This window comes from Pelmatolapia mariae, linkage group LG8 (genome assembly GCF_036321145.2).
Source record: "Pelmatolapia mariae isolate MD_Pm_ZW linkage group LG8, Pm_UMD_F_2, whole genome shotgun sequence".
In the NCBI taxonomy this organism is placed as follows: domain Eukaryota; kingdom Metazoa; phylum Chordata; class Actinopteri; order Cichliformes; family Cichlidae; genus Pelmatolapia; species Pelmatolapia mariae.
The window spans coordinates 30538548-30560024 of NC_086234.1; the positions used below are offsets into that span (position 1 = coordinate 30538548).

A 21477-nucleotide genomic window follows, 5' to 3' on the forward strand; every position below is an offset into this window, starting at 1 on the left:
TTTATATTACAGTTGAGATGCAAATGAATAAATTTGGGTAATTAGGCAGATTGTTGTTACAATTTAGTAAGTCAGTGATTCGGACTTTTTCAGTTTGCACTTAAAGTACTGGGAAAGAGATTGATGCACAAATGAGTGGAGCAAAAGGTGAAGGGAGAAAACAACAACAACGACAACAACGACAGAAATAATATGATATGCTTCATCTGATTGGCTGTAAAGTGAAGAAGGAATAAGATGAGAAATGTCACAAACCTGTGACCAGTGTTAGCAGACCAACACGCTGCTGTCATCAGGTTCATGTTGGGAACAAAGCGGCCGTGCTGTTGGTAAAGCTGCCCGCCTGCACCGAGACGCCGGGCCCCAGGGACACGCCCTGACTCGGTTAACGATTGTTCATAAGCAATGCCCTTCTGTTAGTTAGCCACGACACAGCAGGCTCAGAGACTCACAAGCTGCCACAATGATCATGATCCAGATGTTTTACCAGAAAATAAGGCAGCGCTTAAAAAAAATTCCCGTAAACATCCTTTAAGAGATTAACCTAAAATCAATGGAAATTATAAAAAAGAAGCAAAGTTAGAGAAAAGTGTCAACCTTTGCTTTTGGTTCACATTACAGTTCAAATACATTTCATCAGTTTCATTTACAAAACATCAGGATTTTGAGATTTTCCTTATGTCATGTGATTCAGCTGGAGTTACGGTGCAGAGGCGAGACGGTCGTGCTGCCCCCACCAGGCAGCTCAGCGTCACAGCCACAGCGTTCACACAACGCAACAGCATCAATCACGAGCACCGCCGAACGCTTTTCCAGAACGCTGCCTTGTATCAGCAGGGGGATTATTGCCATTCCAGGTCAAAGACAGGAAGGGGTAAGATTCCAAAATAAAAGACAGGAAGCAGATATTTCAGCACTGAATTTACAAGAGATAAAAAAATACTCGTCGACAATTTAAATAAACTTTGAGATCGTGACAAACAGTCACATTTTTAAGAATAGCAGTCTTTAACTGTTACTACTCGTTCTCGCCCACATCCAGCGGGGACTTCCTGTTCCCGGAGCTGCATCATTTCTAAAACACTAATATTAGCCTCGTTACCAAGACCAAGGACTGCAAGAAAACCCGGAGCAGCTTTGGGGCCTGAACTTGGTGTGATACAGTCATCTGCAGCAGGCTCCATCCTACCAAAGCACTAACAAACACAAAGCTGCCCTCAGCTGAGAGTCGTGTAAGAACGAGTTGGGACTCTGACGTTTGTGCCCACGGCTGCTGCTCTCCAGCATTCGCTCACTTTCCAGCTTTTTCCTACAATCTTAAAACAATCCTTAGGGAATCATCTCAGCTTATACCACAAGCACATCGTGTGTTAATCAGTACAGCACGTCCCTTCTACCAGCCTGAAACACAAACACACACACACACACACAATCCCTTCACAATTATAATGGCTGATTTTCCAATTGTTACCCAGTTAGAAATGAATTCCTCACACGATCAATTTAAAATCACTGAACTAAGCTAACAACAGAACAATGGCACTGGAGTCATCACGATAAATCCAAATGTAGAGAAAAGCAGACGGGCGTCTGAAAGGATGATATGGCAGCTCGACGTTTACAAGGACAAAAGCAGCCACGGTGAAAGACGGCGGGTCAACGCCGGGACTCCGAGGTCGACATCGATGAGCTCGATCGTGTCGAAGACCAAACAAACCATGGCTGAGGCGGGATGAGGAGCACGGTAGCACTAACATTAAGTTGTTTCTTACAGTAAATACCTGAGTTAGACATGTTTAGACAGTGGTATGAACAACAACTGTGGAGCTCAACAGGCCCGCCTCATCCCTGACTCACTTCTGCTTTCCAGCCCTGGTTTAGGAATCTGACGCCACACTGTAAACATAAATGAATCCAGTTAAGCCCTGTGAATGATAAGATGATCAGCAAGTGTCAGCATGAGCAGTGGAGCTTTAGGTAGTTTACAGACAGACTGCATAGAAGTCACCGCAATCCTGACCCTGTGAATCCAGGAAAAACTAAATCCCTCCGTCTGCACAGCTGACAGGAAACATCAGGACTGAGGTGGTGAGTGGATTAGATGAGATCTGTGATCTGCAGCTCGCTCCTGAAAGCGAGACACCGCAGAGCCATCGGCAGCGTTATCAGAGGTACGGTCGACACCTTCCAATCATTTTACACTACGTGCCGTCAGTTTCACTGGCCGTGGCATCAGATACTCAAACCACTGATCGCTGAGGTCAGGTGACCCTGTGTGAGCATCAGTGAGCTGCAGACGCGCTGTGTGAGGTCCTAATGCCTTCATGGATTGGTTAGTGCATGTAGTGCTGAAGAACACAGCTGCCCAGTTGCCTCCGCTGCACGCACACAGTCAGGTGAGATGATGCTTCGTCGTTTCAGCAGGAGGCGGGGTTTGTTTGAGCGAGCTCTACGCGGCATCACACAGGATCTGCTCCAGCACCGTCAGCAGGCGCTTCAGGCCGTAGATGTAGCCGTGATCCTGGCTCTCACTTGGGAAAACATGAGCAAAGTCGATCATCCTGACCTCCACCTCTGCGTCTCCTGCACCGCTCTCCGTTTCGTCGCCTCCTCGGTCCTTCGCCTCCTCCCCGCTCCTCCTGCCGTCCTCTCTGTCCACATCCTTCCCTTGCAGTTGGGATTTGTTTCCGTTCCCATTAGGTGGTCGTTGCAGCTCACGCGCCTGTTTCCATGCAGAGTTGTCCTCCTCACCCGGTGCTGAGACGCCGTCTCCAGACACGGCGCTCACAGCACCACCGTCTCCCCTGTGACCATCCTCACCTTTCCTGCGATTGGAATAAACAGCGTCCAGGCTGTAGTCCCAGTGCTCTGCCACCTGGATGTTGTTGTTGTTGTACTCGGCCACTTCCTCTCCCTGCCCCAGCCTTCCCTGTCTGGCTTTCCGCTCCGTGCCGCCTTCACCTGATGACAAAGACGTGGGCGTTTTTACCATCACAGTGGGGCTGATGGATGGACTGCTGAGGAGGGAGGACAGGGAGGATGAAGAGAAAGAGGAGGGCAGGCCTTCGTAGACAAACAGAAGGGAGCTGGCATAGAAAGTCAGCTGGTGCTGGGACTCGAACCAGCGAAGGATCCGCTGCACTCTGCGGATGCTCGCCGCCACGGCGTCCTTCCTCAGGCTAACTCCATTATGGAAGAATTTAGACAAGCCTGGTGGACAGGAGAAGACGTTCAATAATAATAACAACAATAATAACAACAATAACAACTAAAGTGCAGCCTGTGTCTCCACTATGTGTGCCAGTGTAACACATTACTGTAATCACGCTGCACACTGTTATGTACATCATGCTAACACAGGCCGATCAGAAGGTTCAGATCAGCTGAAAAATGGTAAAAAAATCCTATTTTGCATGTTTGAATCTTAACAAGGTTCCAGGCAGAGCTTCAACAGGAAGAAATGAGAGACAAACAAGGTTTAAACAGTATCAGGCTGGAGCCCCTTTGTTCCTTCAGACCTGCCTTTGACTGGCACAGACTCACACAGCGTCCACATCCCAGCACAGAGACCTGGTGAATGTGGAGGAGCATTCAATGTCATGTTCAACAAACTACAGCATGATATGAGCTTTGGGACATGCTGCGTAACCCTGGGGTGGGGGAGTAAAACCCCTGTTTAAATTTCATCAAACATACAAACGCACACACACACACACACACACACACACAGATACATACCATCTTTAAGAGTGTCCTTAACCAATCCTCTTCCATAATGCTGATCATAGGAGTCGAAAGTGTCCGTGCACACCTTGTACACCTGAGAATACAAGAAAATCTGACATTAAAACAAACGTCTGCATTAGCTTTGGTTTGAAACACAGCGTCACTGTTCTCAGAGTCATTTATTCAGCAGCTGGCAGCAAAGCCAGAAGATTCCTGGACTTCCTGCTGGAATAAGATGGCACAACAACATCTGTGAGCTGTGACGAGGCCTGATCGGTCAGGACAGTGAGCCAATGAGAGAACGGGATCTGAACGCTGCCTCCACCTAGTGGCCCAGAACTACACAAACGTGTGTGTGTGTGTGTAACTCTGCAGCAGTGGTTCGAGCTCAGGAGCTTCTGTTAACGTGCTGAATGCAGAGTTACACACCGACACAGCTTCAGAGCCGCGACTCAAACACTGTGCAGCTCTTTCAGACTGACATTTCTGTCCACAAACCCATGCCACAATGCATGCTGGGAGCCTTTAACCATATTTACGTCTGCAATCACATGATCATGAACGATAAGGGGATTCACTACAATCTAAAAATCAAGACAGCCATGACAAAGATTCCACAAATTAAAAAACAACCCTCAAAATGGATTTAGAGCCAAACTAACTGAATCAACTGTAACATCTTTGTTTTAGCATAATAATGACACGCTGTCTTCTGTTTCCATCATCAGGAAGAGAGCGATCAGCAAACAGCAGCATCCTCTCTACGTAAACAACTTAAGTAGACAGGAAGGCCCTCAGATCAGTGTGCTAACCCTGCGCTCTGATGGTAGCAGATCATGGTGATGCATACCCACAGCGCTGCTGTCAGTAGCATAAAGGCTCCAGAATAATGCTGATGAATGTTTACAGCATTTAGAATCAGTCTATAGAGAGCACTCCAACTTTAGCATTACTAAGGTATTAGTATAAGCTTCATTGATCATTTATACAGCATTACTCCTCCATAGCATGGCATTCATAAACACTCACATGATTCTGACTGTGAGGATTACCAGCAGTGATGTAGCAGCACTGTAACTGTACACAGTGTAACTAGTGTGATGTTATTGTAAAATGTTTCCCAGATTAGCATTTTTAAACCTTTTTACTTTTACAATAGAACTTTATTTTTACTGAATAATCAGTGTTTGACTTAAAGCTGCACTAAGGTGTTTGTCACCAGCAGAGGGCAGTACAACAACCTACACACAGACATGATGTTTTGTGATTAAGCCGAGTCCAATGTTCAGTCCTGTGAATGCTGACCCGCCTGTAGCGTTGTTATTGCTCTAACCGAAGTTTAACGTCTGGGAGAATGAGCTGTGATGAATTCAGAGTGGCCTTTATTGCCTTTCCTCGTTAGCCGTGTTCCCCATTTCAACCAGAATACTAGTGGGCGGAGCCAACGTGGTTAGAGCAACATGGGTTCAAGCAACATCTGTATCCCTACTCCAGACCTTCCCCATTCATATTACACCAGAGCCATTAGGAATTAGATTTCTGTAATTCCAGAATGAATCTCCAATTCAGGCATAAATAATGTTATCTAAATCTTACACTTTTACCACTTACAGTTTGAGCCTAAAGAGTGATGCTGACAGATTTCTTTCATTTACTTACCAAAATAAACTGAGAAATATTCTTTTTCTTATATTAAAAATATCTCAGGTATTATGTGTGTAGCTTCTCACTGGTCCGACCCACCTAAGATCAAACTGGGCTGTATGATGGAAACTGCTCTTGCAGTTTAAAGTACTTTGAGTGTTCAGTAATATTAGAAAAGTACTATATAAATGGCAGTGCATGTGATACTCATACACTCACACGGACACTGCAAACATGCTGACATGTTTATTTAACTGACCTCCGTAAAACATGCGTAGCTTCATACTTTAGACCAACACAAACAGGTTCCTTTGGGATACGTTTGCTGTGCAGTGTCCTATTGTTCTGTGCAGAAGCCTTCTCTGCAGAGACCACATGATAAACACTGAGCACTCAGCTAAAGTCCACACGCAGACATCACATTTTATGAGCCGTTTACAAAGGGTGTGGAGCTATAAAGCTGCTGCTCCGTCAGCCCATCGGTCAATGCTGAACACTCTTCACACAGAGACTGTCGTCTAGAAACTTATTACTCATTTCTGCAAAACACATTCATGACGTGTCAGCACTGAATCACACGTATCCTTCCCCTCTTTCACACCGCACACTCTCTCACCCTGTAAACTGACCGGCCGTCTGTATCCACTAAAGGTCCCCAGGCTGTACGAGCGAGACATAACTGAAGCCATAGCGGCTCAAACGTCGCCCTGGTTACCAAGATCTGCATCGGGTGATGAGGACCAGATCTTCAGCAGATCCCAGCAACGACATCTGAGATCTCCACCATGAAGGATGCAGTCCTAGGAACAGCAGAGATACTGCACAGGACCCTAAAGCTCCCAGGCCTCTGGCAGACAATCACGCACAGGGATTTTACTTTTTTATATCTCTGTATATGTGTGCATCTCATTTTTGCTACATTTTGCATGTTTTGTACATTTGATCTTAAACAGACAGAAGCAAAAGGGGAGAAAATGTATCTAATGTGATAGAGTTGGTGTTACAGGGTGGTACATCTGTGCTAAATAGAAAGTTTGGGGAAAAAGCCCCAAAATTCAACCTTTGTGTTACCATTAGTTCAATGAGCCCTCTGTACTCTATGCTCACTTCATCTCAGATTAGTCCCAGACACAGAACGAGTGGGCTCTTCCACTAAAAACCTGTTTGGCGGCCTTTGCACTTCATTGACTCTCCTGCCTTTGACCCAAACACATCACACCAATAAAAGGAGGAGAAGTGAAAACAAGTTTGCAAAAATCATCAACACATTGACACCACAGCAAACAAGCTGGAGGTGTGAAAACACTGAATGCAGTCCTGGAGTCAGAGCTCAGCGGCGTGGCACATTCAGATTAATGCTTTTAAACATCTGTTCAAAGACAAATAAAGGACAGTATCAGGAGTGAGCATGAAACCCAACGCTGGCCTGTATCACGATCACACTCTTGAAGTAGGTGTTTTCTGTTTGTCCCGGCAGAGGAAAGCCCAAACCAGCACTCTTACTGAGGATGATAACGATGACAAGTTGTAATGGAAACTGATCGACCTGATAAAGGTTTCGCTATGTGACTCTCTTTCAAACAGATAAGCTCTCTCTGTCGTTCCTCTTATCTGTTTGTTTGGTGTGGACACAAGTGGGTGTGACTGTGGGTGTGCATGCACATGTAAGCGCCGTGCACTGTTCAGCTGATTTATTACAGGGTTAAAGATTAACCCATTTCCAGGTCCACTCCACGGCATTTCTCAGGGCAAACGTTACTCGTTCTTCTTATCGTAGTGATTTGTGACCTTGTGCAGCAAAGATATTTCCTCCTGCAGGTTACTGCAGACATCAGCTTTACTAATACTGTGAAAATAAAGATGCGAGTCTGTGTTGGAACCAACACCAGCCTTTCTACATGCACATGTTCTTTGTTTGCATGCATGCAGCTGTCTTAGCAGATGTAACTAGCAAAGGTGTCTAAACGTGTTGGTAAAAAGATGCAACTTTTACAGCCGAGTCATGTCAATGCACAGTTACATTTTACATACTAAGCACCTTCAGCGTCACTGACACGAAAGACACTGAAACATGTGCGAGTTATAAGATCAGTCAACCTCCGAGTCTCACATTAGACCCACAGCCTGCAGAACAAGCCCCTCGTCCTCCCTCCACCAGTGTGCTGACAGCTGCTGTCAGGCGTTGGCGCTGCTTCGTTCTGATGCAGCTTTGCAGCCGTGTTGTTAGACAGAACGAGCTTTCTCTGGGAACGCTTTCAAACGAGCCAAGCTTGGTCAGTCGTTTTCCAACTGCACTGTCATGAATGTCAACATTTAACATGCTGACTGAGGTCTGATGGGGGAGATGTTGCTCTTGGGTTTTTGGAGCAATGCACAGTCTGATGTTGGGGTGAATTTGCTGGGGCCTCCGCACCGACTGGCAGCTGTTACCTCCCAGTGTTCCCACAGTGATGGGCAGCAACAGTTGCTTCTCTAAGATCACTGCTGATGTTTCTCCTCCACAAACTGCCAAAGGCTGCTTTTAAAGAGGCGCTCACGCAGTTATCAGTGATATTCGACTGCACCTTCTACTCACCTTCTTAACTCCTACAGAAACACTCAGGGGTGGATATTTGGCTCTTCACACAAAGACTCTGCATTTGGACTTTTCACACCGACTGATCTGCAGGCCTGCATTTAAACCAGCGCGTGCTTTTACTGTCACAGCACCATGACTCAAACTCACCCTCAAGCCAAGCACCAGGAACCCGATCTCCTCCATCAGCGGGTATTTTCTGATCTGCTGTTCCCGTTTCTCCTGTGAGGCGTACGGATCATAGCTCCGCTGGCCCAGCTTCACATCCATGATACAGGGTTTGATGAAGTGACGAGTCACATCCTCCAGCTTCAGGTACAGGTCTGTGTCAGTCACAACAGAAGCTGTTAGTTTGTCTTTTTTTGTCTGGTTGTTGGTGAAATGATGAACGTTCACGGAGCTTGTTGGTATATCAAAAAAAAAAAATCTACCTCATGTAAGAATAAAATAATATGAAGACACACCCACAGTGCAAGCCATTTATGAAGGTTGAACCTACACCAACAATCACACCTCATCTGGACGCACAAGGATGGAAATGAACACGAATCCCGTGCTGAAGCTTTCACAGATCTCAGCTCTCATCGAGGATCTAACATACAGCGGTTTTCTCTTTGGTCGAGACTCTGTGGACAGCTACAGATCCTTACTGAGAGACTGTTTCCTGTTACAGTAAAATGTCAGAGTCTGTACTGGTATTTGGAGCTGGAGGTCCCAGAGTACACTGGGTCAGAAGCTCTCAGGTTTCTGTTTGCTGATCTGAGACATCTTTGCTTACACACAGGTAAACAGTGTGTGCAGAGAGGAGACAGTTAAACTCACTATTAGCTTTTTTGTCTTTTCTCCTTAGCGGCTAACACTAGCTGTTGTCCGTGTGATGCCACAGTACGGCCTTACCGTTGGGCCTGTCAGGAGAGGACCAGGTGCCGTAGTATCTGGGCAGATAAGTCTGGAGCTCGAGAAGACAGGGATCGCAGCAGTCCTCTGCATAAACCTAGGACAGACACAGAATGCCATACGATGGTTTATCTCTATGTGAATAAGTACCTGCCAAAGCTTTTACAGTAACTAAAATCATCTCTCAGGACGGCATGAAGAAAAGGAAGATGGTGCAACAAAGAACTGAACAATCTTCTTTGGTATTAGTGCCTCCCACGACGAAAATAACTGTTAATATTCAGGCTCTTTATAGTGAGTGCAAAGAGGTCAGTGTACTGGAACCGAAGGGTGGCTACATCTGTTAATACTGGGATTGTTTTAAAGTGTCCTGAAGGTTAAAGGTATAAACTGTTTAAAAAACAAAGAGCAAGCATGTGTTTGATGACACTGCCTCCTGAGCTTAGTAAAGTTTTGGAAACTGGGAGCGATGCTGGTCAGTGTGGGCCTGCTGCTGGGATCACGTCAAACGACAGCCACACGTTAGCCTCAGACTCCGTCCTGACTCAGTGTTAAGCTCTAAAGAAAACAGTGAAGCAGCTCACTGTGGCTACCTGTACTGGTAATTAGGAATTTACATTTCTTCATCCATCCAACACCTGCTCAACTGACCGTGAGCTACATCTGACCCGGTGACCCCGGGGGAACTTTAAGCAGCTCCACCCAAGACCCAACAGCCTGGGTAGAACATATTTGAGCTTTATTGTGAGACAGCATCGTGCAGCTTCTGAACAGTCACAAGGTTAAGTTAAAGTGTGAAGCCATTATGTTACACGTGAAATATAATAGGAGGAAAAAAACCCAAAAACAAACAAACAAAAAGCTACCCAGGCTGCTTTGGTACTCGTCTGTGACTCACGCTGTAAACCTGCGTCCTCTGTGACAGCAGAGGTGGAAAACAAGGCTGTTAATGCCCTTCATGTACTTACTGAGCAGCATTTATATGTTTTTACTTTATCACCAGAAACATGTTTATTGCTAATCTCCTTAAAATATCGCAGTTTTATTTTGAAAGCAAAGCGCACAAATTTTAAAAACAATATTTTGAGACATAAATGTTGTTTTTATTTTTTGGGCCATTTTCAAAGAGACCATGTGACCCGGTACGGTGTGTGTGAGTACGGGTATTAACGTCTTCATGGGGACCAAAAATTGGTAGTTTACTATACTTGTGGGGACCAAAATCCCAGTACCCACGAGTTTGAAGGCATTTTTGAGACTCAAAATGTGGTTTTAGTGTCAGGGTTACAATTAGGTTTTGGTTAGGTTTAGAGTAAGGGTCAGGCATTCATTTTTAATGGTTAGGGTTAGGGGCTAGGGAAAGCATTATGTCAATGAAGGTCCTCACTAAGATAGCTGAACGGGGTTGTGTGTGTGTGTGTGTGTGTGTGTGTGTGTGTATGTGTGTGTGTGTGTGTACCATGCTGTAAAACTGCATCTCTCGTGGACCTCTGGGTGGAGGCTGAAGCTGTTTGAGGACTGTTCCATCTGGATGCTGCAAAATACCTGCAAGAAACACAAAAGACGGCACTGAAAATGGAAACTTACAAAAATAAGCTCTGTGAAAGGCCGATGGCTCCAGGTGCTGGACAGTAAGACGATGATTTAAAGACACCTTAACAGTTTAACCATAAACAATTCATTCAGCACTGAGCTTTATAATAAATTTCTTAAATCAAAGGTTTGAAGGAAACACACAGAGAGGAAATAAAGTACAACACAACACTTAATGATTCACTCACACCACATTTACACCACATGACAAATACGAGCTCTCTGACACGGCCACAAATACATTCACGTCTCTTACAGTTTGCTGGTATTTTATTGGTGGGAATATGTTGTGTTTGGACAATGATGGGCTGCACAGAGGAAAATAACCACCATCAAATGAAAACTAGAGTTGCCCACTGTAGTGGGCAGCGGTTCATATTAGTTCACACAGGCTACAAGCAGCAGAGCTCAAGTCAGAAAAACTTGAAACACTTTTGAAAAGGAAATTGTGATTGTGAGGGAGTGTCACTGTTACGTGTTTACAGCCATGTAAGGCTGCTGAAACAAAGCCAACCAAACAAAGTCGTCATGCTTCTGAAATGCAGCAGAGATCATGAGTGGGCACCATCATTACACCACAGTCGCACCTGTGACACCTGCTGCTGCACCAACACAAAGTGTTGTAATCAAATATTGTGCCATAGACAATGACACAGCTGTGCAGCTTCTGTAGGGTCTGCAGCCATGACACTGACCCCACCCAAAAGTGAGAAGACGGAGAGAAAATGTGCACAGACCTGCTATTTCACACAGGCCAAGAAAACTTATTCTGAATGCAAATATCCAGTCAAACATGTCCTTTTAACCCTCCAGCTCACTACAATTAAGTCGGATTGTGAGAATAGGGCAGGGCATTCAGGGAATTCAGAGCCAGTGGGTGTGTGTCACGTGTCATGTGGTACAGTCTATCCAAACCTCACTTAAACCAAACATATTTCCGGTCATGACGAAGAATCTTATGGAGACTGTTTCGTGTTGTTCCTGTTCGCAGGAAGAGCAACTGCTCAGACCTGACACCTGGACAGTGGCAGAGAAAAACACCTTTAACACCACAGAAGCAGCAGAGCCCTGTGGAAACAGTGGGAGGAGATTAGACAAGCTCAACTTGTTCTACAACTGTCATAAAAGCCACAACAGTCCTTTTCTACGCCCGTTAGTTGGAGCTTAAGTGCTCTTTGTTAATATTCATTCTGTTCTTGAGATGTTTGTTTGTTTAAAACAAATAACCGAGTCAGCCAGCCTGATCAGCATAATCACTGCGTAAACATCTTCATTTATTCCCCATATTTACCAAAGTTACTTACTGTCAGTAAATTATCCATGTGAGCCAACAGACACCTGAACGTGAGCTGGCCAAACAACAACATCTGATTCTGAGCTAACATTATGTCCGGCTTGAGTCCTAATAATCACACTCCTCCTCTGATAAACAGCTTGCATACACTCTCGTATCATATGAGAGTGTACTGAGTGCGAGTTCCAGTGATGTTAGAGCCACTGTCAGCTAACAGCTGCAGAAACAGCAGTGCTCAGTATCGCTGTCGCTGGACAGTTTCACTGACTCCAGAGTTTTACAGCCTCCTTCAGGGCAAACAGACGTGGACACGTATTGACAGCTGAGGTAAACAGCAGACTGACAGCATACACTCACTGGCAATCTGCAATGTACCGATATCTAGTGATGAGATTTTGCCCCTTGTACCTAAATAATAATCCAATAAACAGATAAACGTCTGATTTACAGGAAATAAATAAATAAAGTACTCTCAGTACTCATCCAGAGCAGGAGGTTCTCAAACACAATGTTTCAGGCTGCAAGAAGCCAATCTCAAATATTTGGTGATTGTGAAACCACACAGCAGCAGATATGGAGTGATGAATGAGGAACACAGTCTCCAGAGAGAAGCTGAACTGATAAGAGACGTGCAGCTGCATGAAAAACGTCTTTCTTAAAGCAAAATCTCAAAGTGATGGAGCTGTAAAGACGCGACTACGTCAGGTGGACAGAGCGTGGCCATCAAATCTGACATCGAGGCTGTACGGTACCTGTGGCCTACGTGATCAAAGACAGCTGACCGCTGCACAACCATTACTGTGAAACAGGCTGTGGGACACCTTTACTCTGTTGCACTGGGATATATTTGTTATAATACTATCGACAGTCATATTGATTCGTATGAAGCTGGCAGCCTCTTTGTGTCATAACTGTGCCATATAATAGTGTCTCCAGTATTATAGGTACACCTCCTTCATACCATGATAACACTGGTAAAGTAATCCCATGTGTTTACGCTCCATAGTGTGGGAACACTAAGACAAGTCCAGGTATCTCTGAGAGCCGGAGCTCAAGCTGAAGTGTTCAGCAGTAGTTGCACACCTAAAAACAAAAAAACTGCTCAGGCTACACTTGTGTCTACAGGTGACTCACGCTGTGTCACTACTGTTGCACTATAACACTGCTGGGAACTTGATTCATACTTCAAATTAGGAAATATGTCATTGGTGACAGTAACTCCCTGGAAAAGGAGGATACTTAAACTTATAAATGCTTCTGCTTGCAACCATCATCAAAGTGTTCTCCAGTCATTGTTTCCACATTGTATCACAAATACAGAAAATATGTTTTCCTGAATTTTGAGTCTCTAATGCTCACCCCTACACTGCAGCAAGCAGGACGATGGACAACTTTCTGAATTTTGGTATTTCAACGAACACTCCAAATGATACTGTAGAACGCTACGTTTGCAAAGCACAGAGAGAACTGCAAAGGGAAACTGTCACATGTGTTCCTATCATGGAAAACACTCAAAAAGGTCCAGTGTGTAAGTTTGCTGTTTGCACACATGGACATTAGACACGTCTGCTAAATAGCTGATGCCTCTGCAGTCTTCTTTGGTGACCGCGGATTCTATGATAAGGACAAACAAAGGAGTGAGTGTCTGCATGTTAAAGGTGCGTTAACACCTGTCAGGATTAAGTCAGATCTCCGTTTGAATAACCAGCTAACATGAAGTCACACGAAGGCGAGCACAGAGGTGTTTCTGTGACAGGAACTGTAAGTGCAGGTGACTTACCCACTTTATCCACTCCATACTTGTGACCCGCCACCTGATGTGACAGCGGGACGCAGCCGTTCAGGTGAGCCTGGCTCTGGAGCCCCGAGGGTGGCTGGCCGGGTTTTTCTTTAGGGGGTGCGCCTCCGGGGAGCCGAGAGGTCACCCCACCCGCGGAGGAGCTGTGGGCCAGCTCCAGCCTGCCGAGCGCGACAGAGGACTCCATCATCATCTGAGGCTGAGTTCTTGACATGTGTTTAAAACCGTGGATGTGCAGTGCTGGGCAAGAAAGTCACACGCCAAACATGTCATTCACATGCTGTCATTACGTAAAGCTCAGGCTACAGCCACGCGCACAAATTCAACAAACTGTTCCCGGGCACGGTGCCGTCCAGGCGGGGACAGCACAGCGGTTCCGGCCGCTGCTTCGACCCCTGACACAAACCACGCTGACGGGCAGCGTCAGTGAGCGTACCCCCGCTGTGAGCGCCGGGGAACACGGGCTCCAAAGGCAGAGCTGATTTAGTGACTCTCACATCTCGGACAGCAGCATAAATACATCCTGGCCACATCCCACTTCCTACCAGTGTCAGCGCACGCAGAGCCAAGGGCGACTTCCGCTCGCACACTCCAAAATAAAGCCAACCAACGTAGATAGATCATTCGGGATACACGGCACTGGCAAAGGACGAAACGTTATTTTACAAATGACAAGTTGGCTGTAGTTTTGTTCCAGTTGTACTCCTCTGTTTAATCCCAGAAGCCATTTATAAGCGTAAACAAAACTACTTAGGGCTTTTATTATGGCGGTCAAGTCACACAACTTCCGGTCTCACGTTCTCCGAGTTCCGCCAGCTCCACTTCCTTGCTTCAGAGAAGTAAATACTGATGTCGGAGTAAACGGAGGTGCACGATACAGAGACCCTGTTCCACGCAGCAGCGAGTCAGACACACGGCGTGATCAGAGACCATGACACACAGACATGACACGATAACTGTCCTCAGCCCGGCCTTGTTATCGATCCTGTCCATTAGGCTGCTAACAGTCCGTCCTCGCGGACACACCGCTGCTGTTCAAAGCCTTCAGCACGAGGGCCCTGCAGCTGAAAACAGGTCCGCGCGCTGTGCCGCAGTCCTAAAGCACTGATATGAAACGAGGTCGGCGTTCCTCGGCCACAGATATCCAGGTCAGTGTAGGCGGCAGCCTCTACGTAACGAGCAGCTCAAAGCCTCCCACACGTTTGCGACACTTGCCAGTACTGTCGCAAAACCATCAATTTTCATTCATGAACGGCAGCACACGTGCCTTCATTTGCATTTTCCATGAAATACATTTTACTCTTACGTGACTAAATATAAAAAGCGTGTCAGTGTTTCGGTTACAATCAGATATTACTGCGAGTCTAATAATAAACTCTATTTGTATAACCCAAAAATAGTTAGAACGTGGTTTGAAGAAGACAGTGCAAAAGATCAAAACCACAATCAAAAATAAAAAATAGACATAAAACCTGAACAAACCTGAAGTGAAAATAATGGGACGGAGAAAACGAACTGTATAAAATAATATGTCTTTAGCTTAAATAAGTCAGTAATGACATGAGATACACTTTATTTGGGCACAGCAAACATATAACAAGTAGTTTGAACATGTGATGATCAGTGAGCAGCAGTGTGGCTTCATGCTGAGAAAGAGCACTACAGATATGATGTTTATTATAGAGGAGGTCAGAAAGAGCTTCACTGTGTCTTTATGGATCTGCATGAGGAGGCCAGGAGTGGCAGAGATGTATGTGAGGGTGGTGCAGGGAGGCCAGAGAGACAGTGGTGAGGTGTTCACGGTGGTCGTGGGATCACACCCGGGATCTGCTCTGAGCTCCTTCCTCTTTGCACAGACTGTAAGATTAGGTCAGGCAGGCGTCTCTGTGGACTATGATGTTTGCAGATGACATTATGATCCGTAGGGAGAGGTGGAAGAGCGTCCAGAGAGGTGGAGGTATGCTTTGGAGAGAAGAAGAATGAAAGTCAGAATGCACGTGGAGTGGACAGTCATCAGAGCTGTGACAGTGCAGTCATGAAACACCAAACATATAAAGGCTAGTTTCGTTCTGTCTGTAGGTGTCACCAGCAGAGCCTCTGTGCTGGTCTTCCTTTTAGCCTGTTGTCATTGTGCCACATCAGCATCCTGCCTCAGGATAGACACGAGACACACATCACTGTGGAGCTCCTGTACTACACACCACAGGCAGGACAGAGCTCTGCCCACTCTCACATTCTCATATTGTCTGTTAGGTAGTCAGTAATCCATGAGAAGGTGGACGTGTTTGCTGACACTTCCTGTAGCTTATTCTTCAACAGCAGCAGCTGGATCACATTAAATGCATTTGAGAAATGAAAGAATGTGATCCTCCATCATGCAGTTACTCGTTTGTTTCTAACATGTAGATAGGAGTCAGATCGCTGCAGCTGCCAGATTTAACTCATACACAAACTACAGGAGGAGAGTAAATACAGGTTAAGTAAAAAAAGCAGGGTGTCTTATAAAACAATGCTCAATCAATTAATTTAATAATTAACTTTGTGGCGAAACAAAGTTAAATAAGTCAAATGAAACGTTGGTGTGACCACTCTGTAGGTTTACAATACAATACAGTTTATTTGTATAGCACATTTAAAACCAGAGGTCCAGTGAAAGCAGTAGCAAAATACAAATGCAAATAAGCTAGCAGGTGGAGAGCATTGATTAACCAAGCATAAGCAGATATCAAAATAAAACTTCAAAAGTAAAATCAGTACAAAACATTGTTCAACAAAACAGAAGAAAAGGGCTTGCATAAGAGTACACTTACAAGAAGCGTACTCTAGATAGCCGGGAAGGCTAAACCAAATAGATACGTTTTCAATCGAGATTTAAAAGTCTGGATCGAGTCAGATGTGCAAATAGCTTGTAGGAGGTTGCTCCAGAGGTTAGGTGCAACTGAGGGGAAAGCACGGTCACCTCTGGTCTTCAGCCGTGACCTAGGTTGCACCAAGAGCAATTGGTCTGATGATCTCAGTGCTCTACTAGGAATATACAGGCTGAGAGGATCAGTAAGATAGCTAAGCGCGATATTATTTATGATTTCAAAAGTAAGCAATAAGATTTTAAAATCAATGTGATATTTAATGGGAGTCAGCGTAGGTCAGAGAGAATTGGGGTACTAGACTCAAACCTACCAGTACTGGTTAAGACGCGTGCCGCAGTGTTTTGAGTTGCAGTCTATGAAGAAGGGCAGATTGGAGACCAGTGTATAGGGAGTTGCAGTAGTCTAATCTAGATGTGACAAAGGCATGGATACGTTTTTAAAGATTAGACGTAGTTGGTAAAAACTAGGTTTAACTACAAAGGACACATGTTTGTCAAGCTTAAAGCACGGCGGCTTGTTCGTGACAGAGACTCTGAGCCCGTGTTTGGACATTTGTCCTGCTGTAAAATGAATTTGGGAGAAATTCTTTTCTAATCACTCTGAGGAGTTCCCGGCATTGGTGTTACTTTGGGCGTGTTCATATTTGTTGTTGTTGGTCTCACTAAGCTCCTTTTTTCCGTCTTCTCTTTCTCCTTATCACCCAGCCAATCACAGCAGCTCGCTGCCCCTCCCTGAGCATGGTTACACTCCTGTTTTATCTACTGCAAAGGGAGTTTTTCCAGCCCAGATTTGCCATCTGCTGCTCACAATAGATCATCTGATTGATGGGATTTCTCTCTAATATTCCTGGGTTCATACATAAAGCACCTTGAGATGGCTGCTGTGAACTAGTGCTATATCAGTATAGTTGAAATTGGTGTGGGGGTGGCTGAGGCAGTAGATACTCAAACTGTTTAGGGGGGCAATATCAGTGGTGATAACCACCTGACCACTGGCTTCCTGCCAGTGGTCAGGTGGTTATGCCATATGGGAAAGTTTCTTTTCCACTGACATTCCTGATCCACATGCAATTCCACTGAAAATGGTTTTAATGCCAAAAAGAAACAAGATAAAAGCCAATGTTACATGATGTTTATGGAAGATTTTTCACCTCCAGACTGTACAAAGCTAGGATAAACTGATTTAATGTCTGCTACTCTTGATGTAACCTAGAACTGACTGTGAACACTACAGCTTCTCTGCACCAGTTAAACATAGAGTATTACTGCAAACTTTATCACAGTACTGCAAACTGACCAGTGTAGCGTGCACTAACCTGCGGAGAGCCTCTAAGGAAGAGGCCATCCACCCTTCAGACAAAGCTCATTTACGGCACTTGTATCCACTGTGTTGTTCTTTTGGTCACTCCTCAAAGCTTGTTACGATAGGTGAGGGTAGGGACGTAGATCGACCGGTAAATCGGGAGCTTCGCTTTTACGCTCAGCTCTCTCTTCACCACGGCGGACTGGTACAGCGTCTGCACCACTGCAGCTGCAGCACCAATCTACCTCTTAATCTCCTGCTCCCCTCACTTGTCAACAAGACTCCGAGATACTCTTCCACTTGGGGAAGCAACTCGTCCCTGACCCAGAGTGGGCACTCCACCCTTTTCGAGTTGAGGACCATGGCCTCAGACTTGGAGGTGCTGATTCTCAATACACCCCTTCACACTTGACTGCGAACTGCTCCAGTGTAAGCTGTAGGCCACCACCTGATGATATCAACAGAGCCACATCTCAGAGACGAGAGTCTGAGACCACCCAAGTGGAAGCCTTCTGCCACTTGGCTATTCCTAGAAATCCTGTCCATGTTGAAGAACACCCACCAGGAACAAGTCTGACTTATTACCGGCTATGTGGACCAAGCTCTTGCAATGGTTGTATAAGGATCCAATGGCTGGTAGCAACAGTCCAGACACCCCTTTCCCCCAAAGCACTTCCCACAGAATACTCCAAACTGAACAGTCAAATGTCCTCTCCACCTCGACAAAACACATGTAGGCTGGTTGGGCAAACTCCCACGCACCCTCAAGTATCATTAAGAGGATAAAGAGCTGCTCCAGTGTTCCGTGACCTGGATGAAAACCACATTGTTCCTTCTGTATCTGAGGTTTGACTAACAGACGGACTCTCATTTCCAGCACCCAGACATAGACTTTTCCGGGGAGGCTAAAGAGTGTGATTCCCATTGTGGCAGGGCGTGGTCTGCGGAGCCGCTGCAGGGGAGGTGGATGCACCTGAGCGGGATCCACAATCACGCCTCGCCGGCTTAAAGTCTGTGTTCGGACCGTTGTCATGTTTGTTGTTGATGTGTGTGGCTGCAAGCTACAAAGCTGCAGCTGGGTATTGTGTATAGCAACCGTGAGAGAATAGAAGATGATGCTGAAAAGCATAAAAATGTGGACAGGTCTGTCGTCTGATGATTACAGTGGTGCCGAAACCCAGCGGGAGTGCACAGCAGACCAGGGATGGAGCTGGTGGGTGCAGCGGGAGCAGGCCACGGTGTCTCGCAGCCAGCGGGAAGAACTCCAGGACCGGATCAAGCATCTGGTGGATTGAGAATCTGGTGGTTCTGATCCGGTCCTGGCCGACACTGCCGACACCCCCACTGGCGTTCCCCGGTGGCGTGAGAGTGGAGGAGGTTCAGACTTTTCCAGTGCCCATGCGGACTCCCAGGGTGTGACCAGCCAGGACGCAGCCTGCCGCTGCTTGCTGTGTTTTGTTTTAAAGTTAAATAATCAGCAGATGAATCCATTATAAATATATATATTTTTGGTTAATCTGCATCAAATATAAAAACCTACTTTTACAGTTTTGAATGAGTAATGATACAATAAGGATATAATAGAGACTTAGAGTCACAGGGGGTATTTTTTCCGCATTGAGTAAAACTGTAATACATTTACAATACTATTATTATTATGTATAATACTTGTATTTAAAGTAACACTTTGAATGCAGGACTTGTATTAGATGATTGTTTCAGCGCTGTCAGTACGTAGGCTAGAGTATTCACACGTCTTCTAGTTTGTGTCTGTGGTTTGTGATGGTTTTATACAACTTAAGTACATTTGTGGCTTTGGAGAATCGAAACAACATCGTCTTTTTGTGCTCACAGTGTGAGAAAGTATGAGGCTTTTTCTTTCCTTGGCACACAACCTGTAAAAAGCCAGTAAGTCATGAAATATCTGAGGGTTTAACATCGTCGCTGTGTCTTTCTTGAGAAAGAGAAGGAAAAAGAGATTTTGTGCATCTTCCTGTATAATTTCAGAGGGTCCCAATCATGCTGACAATTACCCGTATCAGTTGGAAAGTTCATGTTATCACTGTAATTGGCCCCAAATTTCCTAAACACAAATACTGGGATCAGTAAACAGATAGCAGTTTAAGAAATGCTGTCCAGGCCAGGCTCTTGCTAATGGTACCATGAGAGTGTTTATGCTGTAGGCTTACATAATGTCTCTAATTTAGCATCATTTCGTGTCTATCAACACAGAGGCCCAAGTGGGATTTATTCATCGGGTTCCTGTAACTTCAATATAAAAAATGACCCTTGTGTTCGCACATTAACTGTCGAGGCTAAAGATGTTTTAACTAATATAGACTGAAGAGAAAGACTGAAGCAGTGAGTCAATGCTAAATACTTGGGGAAGCCAGGCAGAAAGAAGATATTTGAGCATTACACACTTTGGTGGCCTGGGGAGGAAGAACCCCCTTTCAACAGGACGACCTTTGGCAGAACCAGGCTCAAGGGCAGCCGTTAATGTATTTCTACATGAAAGGACTTCAGAAACCTGGGACTGATGAAGGTTTCTCTCTACATGCTGTCAGTGATGACAGAAAACTTGTCAAATTGTGCGTTTTTATGTCCTTAGAGAATGACTGTGTCACATTCTACGAGGAGAAGGATCCAAACCACAGGAGAGGATTTAAATAAGGGTGAGCCGTTTATTCAGGCCCATGCAAAAATCCACAACAGCATCCAAAATCTGGTATACACAGGGAGAACACAGAGGGTGGGGAGGGCCATGAGACCCAGCTGTAGACTGGCCCACTCCAGCATGTGCTGGCCAGTCACAGGAGCATGCTCAGTGAGATTACCTAAATGTACCACCGAACCACACAGTACTCCAGCTCCTCCAGGGTGCAGTAGTTACACCCTTTTGCACATCCTTTAACAAATAACAGTTTTACAGTTTAGAGTAAAATGTCATTCATATATATTTAATATCTGTAATATCTGGATATATATATTTGTATATATTTGTAACTTTGTAATATATTGTATTATTTAATTGAGTTCGGTCAGTTCTTAATGTCTTGGAGCGACTGTGACCACATAATTTCCTCAGGGTTAATAAAGTATTCTGATTCTGAAGACAGCAAAACACGAGGAAAATAAATCAAAGTAAATCAGGAAATGGTGAGAGAAGTGCAGGAAACACAGTCACAGACTGAACAAGAATCCGGGGACACATGTCATAAATACAAACAGTAACCACAACTAAAATACAACAAGGTCTAAGGACACAGGACGCTAAGGTGTAACGAAAATCACTCAGAGACCGCAACTCCCCCAAAAGGCAAGAGCTAAACTAAAACGTTGATGTTTTATGTTTTTATTACAACGTGCTGATGTCAGCCTGCTATGGCAACATGTTATGTGTTGTACTGCTCTTTCCAAACCTTTCATACAATGTATCACTGATAAGTTTTTTTTTTAATGAAAAAAATTAACATTAAACCTACGTACTCATATCCCACGAGGTCTAGAACTTTAGTGTGAAGTTCCATAAAGAAATCATGGGTAATACAGCGTTTTTGCTGAGTACACAACATTGGAAAATGATATCTTGAAAACTGTGGATGCTAGACTGCTAACAAACACACAAACAGACAAATGGAGCTGATTACACACTCCCTCCCTTCAGGGGGAGAATAAAAGGAAGAACAAAGCAACCTAACAGAGAACACCTGGTAATAAACAAGACTCCAATATAAAACCCTGGGACTGTTGTGATTTAACTATACAAAGAAATTCAAAG

General features: G+C 45.0%; 2 protein-coding genes across 2 annotated transcripts in view; both read right to left on the reverse strand.

Moving 5' to 3' along the window:
- On the reverse strand, window positions 1–14744 carry ipmkb (inositol polyphosphate multikinase b). Its single transcript, XM_063481801.1, has 6 exons — window positions 13510–14744; window positions 10302–10387; window positions 8843–8939; window positions 8096–8268; window positions 3739–3820; window positions 1–3210 (listed from the first exon to the last, which is right to left on the reverse strand). The coding sequence occupies exons 1-6, from the start codon at window positions 13739–13741 to the stop codon at window positions 2450–2452; spliced, it is 1431 nt and encodes a 476-aa protein (XP_063337871.1). The 5' UTR covers window positions 13742–14744; the 3' UTR covers window positions 1–2449.
- Window positions 14745–15103: 359 nt separating this feature from the next.
- zgc:171971 (uncharacterized protein LOC569690 homolog) overlaps window positions 15104–21477 on the reverse strand; it is a 29097-nt gene continuing 22723 nt past the window's right edge. The window contains exon 8 of the mRNA XM_063481802.1: window positions 15104–15489. Within this exon, the coding sequence (XP_063337872.1) occupies window positions 15325–15489 (165 nt within the window). The 3' untranslated portion in view covers window positions 15104–15324. The remainder of the gene's footprint in view (window positions 15490–21477) is intronic.